This window comes from Haemaphysalis longicornis, unplaced genomic scaffold, assembly GCF_048455015.1.
Source record: "Haemaphysalis longicornis isolate Haplotype H1 unplaced genomic scaffold, Haemaphysalis longicornis Haplotype H1 scaffold_6, whole genome shotgun sequence".
In the NCBI taxonomy this organism is placed as follows: domain Eukaryota; kingdom Metazoa; phylum Arthropoda; class Arachnida; order Ixodida; family Ixodidae; genus Haemaphysalis; species Haemaphysalis longicornis.
In genome coordinates, this window is record NW_027526407.1 from 63992480 (window position 1) to 64006817 (window position 14338).

At 48.1% G+C, this 14338-nt stretch overlaps 1 protein-coding gene across 1 annotated transcript in view; it reads left to right on the top strand.

The window, feature by feature from the left end:
• Tmem63 (transmembrane protein 63) overlaps positions 1-14338 on the top strand; it is a 31493-nt gene that overhangs the window by 13081 nt on the left and 4074 nt on the right. Inside the window, exons 8-17 of the mRNA XM_077674872.1 lie at positions 1128-1201; positions 2076-2156; positions 3523-3649; positions 4029-4162; positions 6618-6743; positions 9142-9286; positions 10074-10180; positions 10319-10405; positions 10502-10558; positions 13017-13179. Coding sequence (XP_077530998.1) covers positions 1128-1201; positions 2076-2156; positions 3523-3649; positions 4029-4162; positions 6618-6743; positions 9142-9286; positions 10074-10180; positions 10319-10405; positions 10502-10558; positions 13017-13179 — 1101 coding nt within the window. The remainder of the gene's footprint in view (positions 1-1127; positions 1202-2075; positions 2157-3522; positions 3650-4028; positions 4163-6617; positions 6744-9141; positions 9287-10073; positions 10181-10318; positions 10406-10501; positions 10559-13016; positions 13180-14338) is intronic.

A 14338-nucleotide genomic window follows, 5' to 3' on the forward strand; every position in this document is an offset into this window, starting at 1 on the left:
TGCGGAACTCGGGAAATTTGGGGAAGTCTTCTGACACTGATACACCCCCCCCCCCCCCCCCGGCTGCTCCCCTGATCGCTGACACTACCGCCATGATTTATAATGCCCTAAATTACGCGCTCATGGTTTTCATTAGATAGCCTGGAATATCACACTTCGTTAGGTGCATGGTCCTATTGCAGGTTACTACAGTTAAAACTCTATCTAATGAAGTCACCGGGAACCGCGAATAATTTCGTTAAATCGAGGACTTCGTAAAATCAGGATTGTCATTTAACAAGCATTTGGGTCCATGAATTCGATATCTAAAGGGAGGCCCATCCCGGCAGCTACCATGGCATCGTAATTGCGGCGCCCGCGGTGCTCGCCTGCCGATAAATTAGCAATGCGCTAGAAGTCCGCAGTGAAAATAATCAGACAGCCGGGGCTTGCCCTGAAGTCGTCGTCGTACCCCAAGCAGACGCGCGAAACACCGCGTTTTTTGTTGTATCATTAACGTTCTTGGCTCTCATATCCTGGTACCACGTAAACATGGATTCCTCCAAGTTGTCGTGAGAGTGGTCTTGAGGTTAATTTTCTTCAACGTAATTACAGGCGAAGTGGCACGGATGATGGCGTCCTCTTCCTTGGAAAGCGCGGTGACCGAGGTGCCGTGGTCTGCGGCCACGGGACTGCTGGGTTTAGCTCGTAGAGCTCCGTAAAAACGAAACTAGATGCTTCGTTGTTTTTTTTTTTTGTTGTTTTTTTCTGACGCTGCGCAGTGTTCCTTGTGTTTTGACGAAATACATTCAAAATTGATCCTTTTTTAAACGTGTCTGTTTCTCGAAATACTTTGTTAAATCGGGAATGGCGTTGAATCTATTTCGTTAGTTCGAGTTCATAAAAGCATTGAGCCGTATAAGCACCCGCGGGGGATTCCGAATTTGTTCGTTATATCGGGAAATTCGTAAGATGGGGTTTCGTTAGATATGGTTTTGGCTGTATTTGCGAATAATAAAAGATGCTCGCGTAATGTCCTGCCCTTAATTTAAAAAAAAGAACATGTTCGTTTCTTTTCTAACGCTTACGTTTATGCCTTTACATTTATTCGGAAAGTCAAAAAGTAAAACGCCATATACTTTTCGCAGGTCAGCAGAACGCTCATGATTGTGGGCGTTCCTCGCAAGAGCTGCAAAGCTGAAACCTTCCGCCAGCATTTCAGGTATAGACATTTTAATTATTCCTCAAATTTTCGTGACCTCTTGACGTGCTGTGAGCTTACTGCGCATGCGCAGTTAAACAATTACGTCGGATGCGCCAATTACACAGGAAGATTAAATGGTTCATACGACAGCATATGTGTCGTCTGCTTGAGGACGGCCAACCAAAACTATGCCATGTGTGTCCGCATACTCATAAGGAACCGGTGCGGTTGCGGTAATGCATGCAACTTGACCAGAAACGATTAATTTGATGGATTGATTGATTGATTGATTGATTGGTTGGTTTATTGATTGATTGATTGATTGATTGATTGGTTGATTGATTGATTGATTGATTGATTGATTGATTGATTGATTGATTGATTGATTGATTGATTGATTGATTGATTGAGGGTTTAACGCGCCGACGCAACACAGGCGATGAGGCGCGCCGTAGTGGAGAGCTCCCGATTAATTTTGACCACCTGGGGATCTTTAACGTGCGCCGAAATCTTGTACACACGGGCGTTTTTGCTTTTCGCCTCCATCAGATTGACGAGAACCTACGGTACTATGCATAGGATAACGTAGGATGCCTGCATGTGATTCAATGCGAGGCTACTTCGCTGCGTTCAACCTCATCCCCATTAAGAGCGATTTACGTAATTACGCGTGCTGCGAACAAACTCGTTTGTACCCGGCATTGCCCCACGATTAACCGTGATCGTTACAAACTGTACACCCGCGAAACATCCGTGACAAGCGGTGGTACGATTAACAGCGCGGTCATTACAAGCTGTTCTTTCTGCATAAAATATTCGTGACGTAACAGCTTGATTACGTAATTTAGGAGGACACAGGGAGAATAACTGGATGCATTTCTACGCATTGCAGAGAGGCCTACCCCGAGTGCGTGATACAGGATATACAGTTCGCTTATGACATCCGGGAACTGGTGGTGCTGGACAGTAACAGGTTTGTATTTGAATTTTCCCGCTGACTTCTGAGCTGCTGTACAGCGCTACTTGTAGTGGGCCTCCTCGATTTACCAGTCCTGGACGGTCCGCGGACAGTCCGAGGACTGCGTTCGGACCGGAGGTTCCATAGGAGTACATGGGAAAATCGAGCACCGGATCGCGTCTCGGGAAGTCCGCGGACGATCCGGGACTGATAATCGAGGAGGCCCAGTATTGCGAACACACGTGGTTTGGCCACGCATTAGGAGAACACGTAAAAGAGAAACGCGCGGGATGATATGTATGGTCATCAACTCTTGCACACGAGATCACATTGAATTGAATCACGATCGAAGCCAAAACGAGTTCAAACGAATTAAAAGAAACATTGAATTAAATCACGAAATTGAAAACGAGATCACATGGCACAGCAGTGAAAAAGAGCAATCCTTTTAAATAGTGGAGCTAGTTCATTTCATAAGTTGCGTGCAGCACTGTGGAGGTTACGTACAGCCCTGAGATGAAGAAAAGCGACAATAGGCGCTGGGGTCTTGGAAGGATATTTTCGTCCCGCTGCTGTGCCAGTAGAATCTCCACGGTACACCGGCCACAGTGAGTTAACGGAAATCATAGCTGAGATCTGTGTAGCCCGCAGAGTGCTGCATGTAGCTTCCGAATCTCGAAAATTGAGTTTTAGCTTACCGTGTGTTTCGTATGTACCGTGTGTGCCTGGACCCGACTGCGCATGCGCGCGCGGGCACGGCGAGGCGGGATACCCGACTGCGGAACGAATGCGCGGGAACAGCAAGGGCCGGCCGCCCGCCATCGGAACTAAGCCGGAACGAATGCGCACATGCCCAGTCGGGTTCCAGTACACGGCACGCACGGAACACACGGTAAGCTAAAACTAAGTTGGCCCGCTCCTGGTTGTGGTTGGAGCGGTTCACAATCTGTCACCAAGCACACTGTATGATGGGTACAGAGGTATAAGACATGGCTGACCTTGACCAGCCACGCGAGGGTATGCGTTGAGGCTGCTCGTACATAATGGAGCTACCGTATTTATTCGATTATAAGGCGGTCACGATTATAAGTCGAGGGTGCAGTTTGGAGAGTAAAAAAATCGCCATGTATATATACTGAGCTTCGAATATAAGACGGGGTATGACTGACACTGCGGATTTTGGATGAAAACCTCGCCTTATAGTCGAATTAATACGGTAGCATGCTTTGGCTCTCCTCTGGCCCTTCGTCCATGGCTATATTGATGGAACCGGGAACAGCCCACGCCATTGGTGTCAGGCAGGACGGACGCCCGAGTTGTCGGTGCATACTCTTCTCCTCTTCTCTTCAATGTCTTCCTGTCTTGCTGCCTCCTGGTGCAGGGAGGTGTCGACGCAGGCTCGCATGTGGTGCGAGAACCAGATCAACGCCACCGGCGAGAGGCCCAAGATGCGTCCGTACCAGTTCAGCCGTCTCTGGGTCTTCGGGGACGCCTGCGGATGCAACATGGTCCGTGATGCCCCTTGCTAAAATCTTCGAAGAGCAGTAATATTTGGCACGAACATTTCGAGACACTTAGCAAGCTATGAACTGGGCGCGCTTATTCGCCACGTTGTACAAGCATAGCACATTGTTGAAAATAGTGTAGCAGCGGCGAATTAATCGCCATTTCCGTGCTTTGTTAGGATTTGTCCTTTCTCCCACTTGCGTCCGTGTTCGTGCCAGAACAAGTATGAAACGCCGTTTAAGGCTCACCGGGTCCACAGTTCGGTTTTCTTTTTTTTTGTTGTTCTTTCAGTGAGCCCGATGTAGATAAAGTAAATGAGTTGGGGCACCATACAACGTGGTTATTTTATTCACGTTTCTTAATTAAAATGCGCGTGTACAGGTGGACGCCCTGGAGTACTACTCGCGTGAGGAGAACGAGTATCTGCGCGAAGTCGAGGTGGAGCGAGGCAAGGCCCTTGACAAGCCGGTCGGCTTCGTCTTCGTCACTTTTGAGACAGAAGAGATGGCCACCATGTGAGCATGCGCGGAGCGCACGGCGGAAAAGCGTTGCGAGGGGAGGGGGATAAGAGCAGCCTTGACGGTTTGAGCGGGAATTCAGCGTTCGCAAGGGCGTATCGAGTTCATACGAATTGGCTGCATATTTTATAGAAACCTCATTGAGATATGTTATCAGAACATTTGAACTGATGTCAAACAAATTTCTACGGGAACAGAGTTTTATAGACAAACGGTCATGGGTGTAAGCACGAGGGGTGTTCGCTATGCCAAGTTTGCACTCGCCACCTGGCGGATAGCGCAAGCAACTAGCTGAGATTTCACGTCTGGTCCTCCTCCACCCCGTTTTAAGACGGAAGCTTCAGATCTCTGCGTTACTAGAACGTGTTGTGAGGTACAGAATATTTTGTGAGGTACAAAAAATAGGATGCGCGCGCCGAAAGAGGGAAAAAATAGCAGTGGCTTAGCTCGGCTATGCCAGGATAACGTAGCGTGAGCTAAAGTTCAGCTGGTTATTCTTAGGTTTCCTGAGGATTAGCTGATTATCATGCTTACTGCGGCTAAAAAGATTTTCAATCCAATGCAATCCAATCCAATCCAGTCCAGTCCAGTCGCGGCGGCGGCGGCTCCGGCGCGCCAGCTGTGCGCCGTGAGACGTCACTGCTCCTCGCGCATGCGCAGCACGGCTCTCCACGAGCCACGCGAAACTGCTCAACCTCGGCCAGCGTAGCTCACGCTACAAAAATCAGCGCGAACAGGGTGCTCCTGGGGCTGGGGAGGGCGGAACGAGCTTCGGAGGGGGCTGTCTGCAGAGGCTGGTCGAATGGTGACGGGCGAGGTCGCGAAGTTCAACAGAAAGTTCAACAATGTATCTGCAGAAGGCCCAACAAGACTTTCGCCTTCACATTATTAAAGATTTCTTAGCATCCTCTTCATTTTTTTTCTTGGACGAGGTACTGCGGAAACAAGCAGCCCAGGTCGTGAACAGCGCTCATTCTCCGCGTTTAAAATCTTCCTGGAGTCACCCGGCCCTGATATATCTTTCCTTAAACACACATTCTCCAATTCTTAATTTCTACTTTACCCTTTTCCCTATTACCCCTGACACCAAAACCTGTGCGGCGGCGTAGTGAATATGTCATTGAAAGGCTGCTATCAAAAACGGGTGTGGCGATTAGAGCTGAGTTGGTGGCGCATCCCGCGTAGAGAAAAACAACCGGTAGTGGTTGCGGTTTTAAAATGCATGTACTCTGGGTTCAGACAGAAAAATACCGGTGCATTCGATTGGACTGTGATGAAATCCACATTTCTATTGCGCAGGAGCTAGGGGACAGAAGTTACGAGCAACCGTTGTCGAAGACTCTTCTCACAACCACTCACACGGCCCTATCCCGAACCCGTCACCTTCAAGTGGCAGAAGAGGCGGCGATAGCACTTGCACTCACACATAGTCCAACCCACCGATTCACGTTCTCAGATTCAAATACGGCCGTTCTAAACTGTGCCAGAGGCCACATCTCTCCCCCAGTCCCACCAAATTTTAGATCAAAAACCACCTACTGATCCCGTAGAATATGGTTCCCAGCCCACACGGGTATTCGAGAAAGTGAAGCGGCACACATCGGAGCCCGAGCCCACGTCTCCCGGGCCTGCGATGACAGCACTGCCTCCCATATATGGAGCCTGATCAGCCCGTGATAGTCTATTCACGTACAAAGACATCACGGAACGCCTTCGGCGTAAGCTTCAAACTGAATACTTCCCGTGTTTAGCCATACTTCATCACATTCACCCCTCGCTATATCCCACAACACTCTGCCAGCACTGCGGAGAACGGGCCTTCACCATGTGTGGGCTTGCAAAATCGACCCCTTCCCTTTCATCACCTCCCTAGACCAGTGGGAAACAGCGCTGGGTTGCACTAGCCTAAATCTACAGAAGACCCGTGCACGCGTCGGGCAGCCATGGTCGCCGAAGCTCTGCAGTCTTCGGCCATCTAACTGCACTAACCCTTTGTTAGATAAAGTCCCCCTCCCCCCTCTCCTCTCTAACTCTCTCTCTCTCTCTCTCAATGTGCATGCAAAGCTCGAAGGGAAAATGCTCACTGCCTCTACTCGGGTACAAGTTACGAACCAAGTTACGAACCAACGGCAACGGAAGCGGCCGCTATGCCTCATCACCGCAACCGGATGTTTCTCCGCACGGCGCAAGTTGTACGTTACTGGGAATATTTTTAACATGGCACGAGCCGTTTCCGTGATTTCTTTCACATAATATGCTTATAAAGTACAGCAGCGACGACAAACAAACTATGTGAGAAAAGGCAGACGATATCACGCAGAGCAACCTTTTTTCAAAACGCGCGTGCCCGTTGACATCCGGGTCTTTCGCGGAGTGATACCGTACATGATCTATTGCCGTTCTTAACTTGTTCCAGAGTGAACGTGGATACGCCCTATTGATCCTTCTGCAGGGTGTGCAAGGACCACCGGACGCAGTACCTGTGCTACACCACCTTGCCAGCGTCCAGTGTTAGCAAGGAACTGAAGGCCAACACCTGGAAGGTCACCTTCGCACCGCCTCCCAGCGACATCTTCTGGTCAGCACTCGTGCAACGAATAGCGTTCACCTAAAAAGGCGCGGCCGGCTCGACTTTAGGAGCAGCAATTCTGGCTGTTTCGTGTCAACATCCCGTCCCACTTGTATAGTATCCCCGTGACTTTTTGAACGGAATGGGATTATTCTAGCGAAGAGGCCAATAGCCCTCGGGCGAGAGCAGAGGAAGATGGTTCAAATAAAGTTTGTTCGCGGCCCTCATTGAGGGTTCACTCGAGCATGTCAGGTCGAGTTACGCTCATAGGTGAAAGAAAGCACACGAAGGAGCAGTCTCCGACACAATTCGTGGTTGAGAGAAACAGCCCTACTGCGTTTGCTCTCTTCTTTACGCAGTACTTCATGAAAAGTTCTCAGCGTGTCGAAATCTTTCCAGAATACGGGCTCTGGAGCACAAGTGGCGAGGGAGGAGGATCTTTCCCCCGACGTTAATACCGACGGTGAACCATAGTCGACGACTTGACGCAGCTTGTAGCTGGGAGAACTTTGGCGGAGAAAAAAGATGGGTGTGAGATAAAAAGAGTCCAGTGTCGTAAAAATATATATTCGACTTCAACAGCACTGCTTCTTGACATAAATTCCAGCGATCACTGCCCATGGTGGTGAAATAGTATTCCCCGGTATCTGTCAGCCGCGCGAGAGAAAATCCTGCAAGCTTTTCAGCCAGCCAGGGAACGCACGCGTGGGCTGTCCGCACTCCAACTCGCGCTAAATCGCGGGCACTGAAATGAGTAGCACAGGCTACAGCGGTACTCAGCTAAGCCTAATATAGTACATATTTGAAAAAAAGAAAAAAACTTTTTAAAGCGAAAGCTTCCTTAGTGGGACCGATGGCATTCTGTCAGGAAACTAATTCATCCCCCTAGACCGGTTGGTCGACCGAGAGCTCTGACAAGATGTCTGGACACAGGGCGAGTGCGTCAAACCGGTGTCAAAACGGTTACTTTTTGAAAATCGAGAAAAAGGGACGGTTCCAGATGCGACAATACGCACATCGATCATGAATAAACCGTTTACAAATCTAATAAGCCGCGTATCGGTGGGTGCGTTTACTTGGTGTGCGAACAATAGTCGCATATGGGTTCGTTTTCCGTTGGCGATTTCGGTCTTTGAAGGTTTAACGATCGATTGGACGCACTTTTAGCGAAGGCTGGACGAACTCTCAGCTTTCGCGCTTCTCTCAACTTTGTTCAGGAATGGTAATCTTTTTAGAAAGTAAATTGAAGGCGGCTGGATGCGCCATGCGAGCATGCATGTCTCGCCCCATGCACCGCCGACACTTCCCAACTAGCGCGTCTCTTCCACATCATGCGACACGTATTTTCCCCCATCATGCACTTGGCCCTTTGCTGGAGGCACATGGCATCATATACTGCGCACGTGACGGATGGGTTGGTTCCTTTGCTTGAAGAAATTAGCATGGAACGCCGGTAGGCGAACGGGATGTTGGCGTTGTATCGCGAGCGTTAGACAGCATTATAAACAGCTGCACTGTTAAAGGTTCATTGTAAATGGAATCCAGCTGGCCTTTCCCTGAGTATGTCATGGAGTGCATGCGACGTAACGACAAACGGTCGTGCGACCGTTAACTGGGAGCGAAATAGATTGACATTAATGCTTTATTGTTTTAGATATTTCGGCCGCATGCCTCGTATTTATGCCAAAAAGTGATAGCACAATTCTAACAGAGCCCTGCACTGGTTTCATTAATTCGTATTTTCGTGGTTGTCGGCCGGCTCATAAAATCGTAAAGGAAAGGGTGCCACTATCTATTTAACTAGGCGCATCTGTGGGATTTTGTTGATAAAATTACCATACCGCCATAGACGCACTCTGGACTGATCCAACAAAAGTAGCTAGGTGGTACCTCCTACAGTACGTTTTTGTAAATTTACCCCCCCCCCCCCCCCCCGGTACGGGTACGTGCTAACAGTGCGATCATTTCACAGGGATAAGTGTGCAACCACTTCATTTCCGTCAATACTAAAAAATTGCGGAAAATTGCATCTGGTTATCCTGCTCCTATAAAGTGAATTGACAGTTGTTTTTGCCTTACATAAGGTAATTCAGCCCTTGATCCTTGAGTGGCGTTGATGACGTCATGGCTACAAGCGCGGGTCATTTGACCTGCAGACATTTGAAGCCGGAATTTGATTATTGCGTTATGGATACCATTATTATTCCTAGGGACCACTGGATTGTGCGGAGAGGTGTCTCATCTCGTACTCGGATTCTTGCAGTCCACAGGACTAAGTGAGGTGTGATGACATTGAGAGTCTCTGATATTGTATTGGGGACGATTAGGGGAGCAATTGCCGGCAGCTATGCAAGGCTAAGTCCGCCTCATTCAGCAATACTTACTACTACTACTACCATGCCTGCAGGGAGAACCTGTCCATCGGCAAGTGGGCGTGGTACATCCGCTCCTTCTTCATCAACTTCGTGCTCTTCCTCGTGCTATTCTTCCTGACAACGCCTTTCATCATCGTCTCCAACCTTGACCGCATTTTTCGCTCTGCCGAGCCTCTGGCAAGTGCCTTCACTCCATCATCTCATTGCGTTTGCTCGTTTTCAAGAGGTTATACGGACTTGCCGCACAGCTGACATTTCAACGACCCCGAACAAAAGCTCACCAGTTTCCGTTTTTTTTTTTTCCCATAACACATTAACCTCATTTGACTCAGGTCCTTGTACATGCTGCAAGCGTCCTCAACTGCCCCAACGAAGAAATAAAACAGCTATAGGTTGTATTCGTTGAAAAGCTTAGCTGTAAATTTCATCGCTTGGCAACACTGGAAACGGCCACAGACATGGCCGATGCGCCACGGATATGGCGCAGCTTGGGCCACTGCACCCGCACGCCGAATAAAAAAAAAACACCGGCGTGCGTCGTCTGCTCCGTTTCAACCCGATTCTCAACAGTGGTGTCAACAGAGATGTTATTAATCGCACTCACAATGGACTTTATGTTGGGTCAGGTAGAGTTTGTTAACGTGCAACACAGTCATGTGCTTAGCACGGACAAGTACCGCCATCCCGCGGAGCCCGACGTAACTAGTGGCGGCGCACTCACAGGGTTGCATGAATGCACGCCTCGCCAGTGAATACAAGCAATTCGAAGGACTTTAGTTACCTATCTGCTTACCTATTCAGTTAATTTTGTAGCATATCGCTTTCAAAACAAATGCGAGATCAGCATAATAATTCAAGCGCATGTTACTCTTTGAACCCAATTGAGCGCATGTGCCCATTTTTCGCACGTCTTGTTTGTTATAACTGCGCAATGCGATTTCGATCTCCTTTGAAATTGTTTCAGAACCCGTTCTTCTCAAAGTTCTTGCCGACCATGATGCTGTGGCTCGTGGCAGCTGCAATGCCTGCCATGGTCACCATGTCCGACGTCTTCATAGCCCACTGGACCAGGTCAGTACATCCTTACGCCGTGAAAGCTTTGTAATGAACTGCCTCATGCTGAGCTCTGTTCTTAGTGTTCAGTGAAGATATGCAATGTGGTGAACCTCACGAGCACAATCAACAAGAGTTTCTTTGTGGTGCCTACAGGTCATCGAGGAACCACTGGGTGATGAGAAAGATCTTCATATTCCTTCTTTTTATGGTTCTAATTTTGCCCTCTCTTGGCCTCACGAGGTAAGCGGTCGAGACGCTATTATGCGCTGACAGAAGTTAATTACGCTTGTGCGCACTGCCAAAGCTTATTGGTGTGAATTCACTCTCTCTCGTTAGCGCTGAAGCCCTCGTTGCCTGGGTGCTGAAACCAAGCAACGAGACAGACTTGTGGAAGTAAGTGTGCAACACAGACATACAATGCGCCCAAAGTTCCATTGAACGGATGGCCTTTTTTAACATCCTCCAATGTGCAGTCTGTTAGTACCGGCCGCAACTGCAACATATAGGCTTGCGTGCTATAGCGAAATTCAGAACGACCATGTAGTGTTACTGGGCAAGATTGTGCGGGACAATTTCAGTCCACTTATCACAAACAGGTACAAACTTCGGCTGTAACGAAGAAATTTTGCGCCACCATCAGGTTCATAGTAAGTCGGGCCTGACTGACTGCAACCAAGGCCGGCATTTCGGGACATCGCAGTTCACGACTTATTGCAAAATTCCCTTGCTCATGAAACATTTAAAGGTGAAATCTTGCTTTGTGTCTTAACAGTTTTAAATCACGATCCTACGAGGTTAAGACATGAAAGCCAGCGAGTGTAACTCTATTGCAACAATGTTCGACTACCTAAGCAACCGCGGACGTCCGTGGAATGTCCGAAAAACAGCCGAACATCCAGTGCCAAGTTTGGACGGCCGCTGAACGTACATGTTTGGATGTACATATGTAGACGTACTGTGGACATCCAGCAACGGATTTCGAGAGGATGTACATTCTCGTACGTCCGAAAGACATCCGCCCTTCGACGTAGACAGTTACTACGAGGCATCCAATAATGGCGTAAATTGAATATAAAGGCAAAAGCGGACGAGCTACTCTGCTTTTCAATTAAAAAGATTTTGTACATCAGCCCCCTGATTTGTATATTGCAAGTTTCATTTGTGTGGTACTAAAATTAGGTCCAATTTTCAAACTTTTATGAAGTACCTCACCGACTCTGACGGTGATATCTCTGGGGAAGGGTATATAATTGAGAACCGCTAACATAACGTGTGAAGCAAGGTTGTGGTGTTCGTGTATACTTATCTGCTCGGTAGTGTGTTGGTATTGTAGGGACATAGTTCTCGTTAATACATTTTGATTCTGTAAATGTTTACTGAACGACCGAAATGCATCCAATTTCGGACGTCCGAATGGTCATACGGAAGTCAAATCCGGACGTCCGACTGACGTACGTGGTATGTACGTCCATCGGCTCTGAAGCGAACGTCCGCTAGAGCCAGAATGGACGTATGCTGGAAGGCCGCGCGACGGACGTCCGGTGGTTGCTGGGGTAATTACACAAAAGGCGCGAGCTTTTCAGAACAATTGCCTTACGGAGTAATAATTTCAGACGAATTCTTATTGTATGCAAAATATTTTTTATAATGCGGGTCTACTACTTGCTCTTGAAAAGAGTACTCAGTGTCCAAATTTGCGTAGCATGGAATGATATGCAAATTGCACTGGCTTCATGCAAATGCTGTTGCTCGCCATGAGCTTGCAGCAAAAGTTACTACAAAGCAATCGAGTAGCTGCTTCAATGGACACTTGCTTATTACGAATTCCCTTCATGCACCCCACTTTATTACAGCACACAGCAAATCCGGCGTAGATCAGCTTTTGTTTCGTATGCAGACCATGCACACTGATGAGGTTGATTTTTGTACATGCACACCCTTTGCCAAAATTTTCTGGGCCAATCCTAAGCCTTCTGGACCACAAAATATAAACAAGCTTTACCTTTAAATGTGACGAAATTATTTTATGGCGATAAAGAAGTTTCTCTAGCTTTCCGGCTTAAAACGTTTTGGCCTTGCTTGGGACGTAAGCTCGTGCATTCAATTTTTTGTGGCCTGTGCGTTTTGGGCATGGCCTAGAAAATTTTGACAAAGACTGCACCCCAGTGACTGAAACTTCTTTATTATCATCATCAGCCTGTCTACGCTCACTGCAGGGCAAATGCCTCTCCCATAGACCTGCAATCATCCCTGTCCTGTGCTAACTGCGACCAATTTATCCCCGCAAACTTCTTGATCTCATCTGCCCACCTAACTTTCTGCAGCCTGCCTTCTCTAGGGATCCACTCTGTTACCCTTAATGACCAACGGCTACCATGCCTTCGCATTACATGCCCTGCCCACGCCCATTTCTTCTTAATTTCTACGAATATGTCCTTAACACACGTTTGTTCCCTGATCCACTACGCTCTCTTCATGTCCCTTAATGTTGCACCTATCATCTTCCGTTGCATTGCTCGCCGAGTCTTCCTCAATGGTTGAACCCTTTTAGCGAGCCTCCAAGTTCCTGCCCCGTAGCTGCCATACACTTTCTTCTTCAGGGACAATGGTAGGCTGCCATTCATTATCTGAGAATGCCTGCCGAATGCACTCCACCCCAAACAACTTCACCACTTCGCAAATATCTCCCGCGTCCAGTGAGCAGTGCAGATAAAGGCAATTTAGGTTTCACCGCTTGAAAGTAAGGCATCACTGATGCACTCTTTGCATTTTTATACACACATACTTACTTCAAATAGCTATTACAATGTTTACTTACCCCACACTTGTGGATCTTGGATCTGTCTGACAGGTGCCTCTACTTACCGGACAGCGGCGCGTTCTTCATAAACTACGTCGTCACCTCATCCTTTGTGGGGACCACCATGGAGCTGATCCGTTTCCCACAGCTCTGCCTGTTTATTCTCTACACATTCATGTCTCGCTCCAAGGCTGAGACGTTTGCTGTGCAGCGGGTAAGGCTTTTTTTTGTGTAAAGTTCACTCTTGTTGAAGACCCATTAACAATGCCCGACAAATCAGTGTTTTGTGTTCATTACAGTCGACTAGAGTGCGTTTTGGAGGAAAAGGGAAATAGAGGGATACCCACAAAAATAATGTGCCGATTTTTCGTGTCCCACTTTTGGGTCTGTCCTCTGTTTGCTTAAGATAGTGCACTTGCATGACTTGCAGTGCACAATGGCAGGACTTTTTGTTGACGTCTTTTATGGTGGCTACGTTAGTTGGGTTATAATGAGCTGTAGTAAGCGACAGGCCTAGCGGGACCTGTGCAAACTTCCAGAATTTAGTTGTAAGGGTTTTTCAGTTCATTGCTGCGCTTAAAATAACTTTTAGAGCCAGAAACTTCAATACGATTTCTACTACTTTTCCTTACTTTTACCAAAACCTAGCGAGTGCTGACCTCTTCTTGTCCCCGCTGCTTTCCCAGACTCTTAAAAGTGATGTGTTAACCACTTTTGTTAATGTGCTAACCAAGTTGACACACGTTCTGACTATTGTTTTGCTGTTTCTGCTGATCATTTCTCAAAGAATGCCTCCGTTGTTAGTTATACCCTACAACTCCATCACCTTTTGGGCACGGCACACACTGCCTTTCTCTGAAGATGTGGCCAAAACTTCAGTTGCTCACATAATCTCTCCGTCCTTATGCCAGACACAAAATGGCAGACCAAGTTTCTTGCGCTTCCTCATGAACAAAAAATTTCACCATCTTCCCGTAGGGGAACTCTGAGTAGTATGCGAAGCAGCCATGGGGTCGACTCAAGTTCCCATTAGTTTTCAGTTCGATCGCGGCGTTGCGGGAGGAGAATGAGGGGAGCGGATATGCGCGCGCGCCACTTATACAGCGGAGCTACAGTGGCGCCCCCAGTGGAGCATGTAGCGGCTACCGTTGCGCCTCTAACCCTAAGTTGCTTTGCATTATCGCGCGCGGAGCCGCAGGTGTTGCCATTTGTTGCGCAATCCCGGAGAGGAGCTTCGGAGAGAGGATCGAATGCCGGAGAGGAGCCTCGGAGAGGAGGATGCGCATGCGCAAGGTAGAGTTCCTGTATATAGCTCCCGCAGGGAGCTATATAGGAACTCTAGCGCAAAGGGGGTGTGGACGCCCCACAACGGC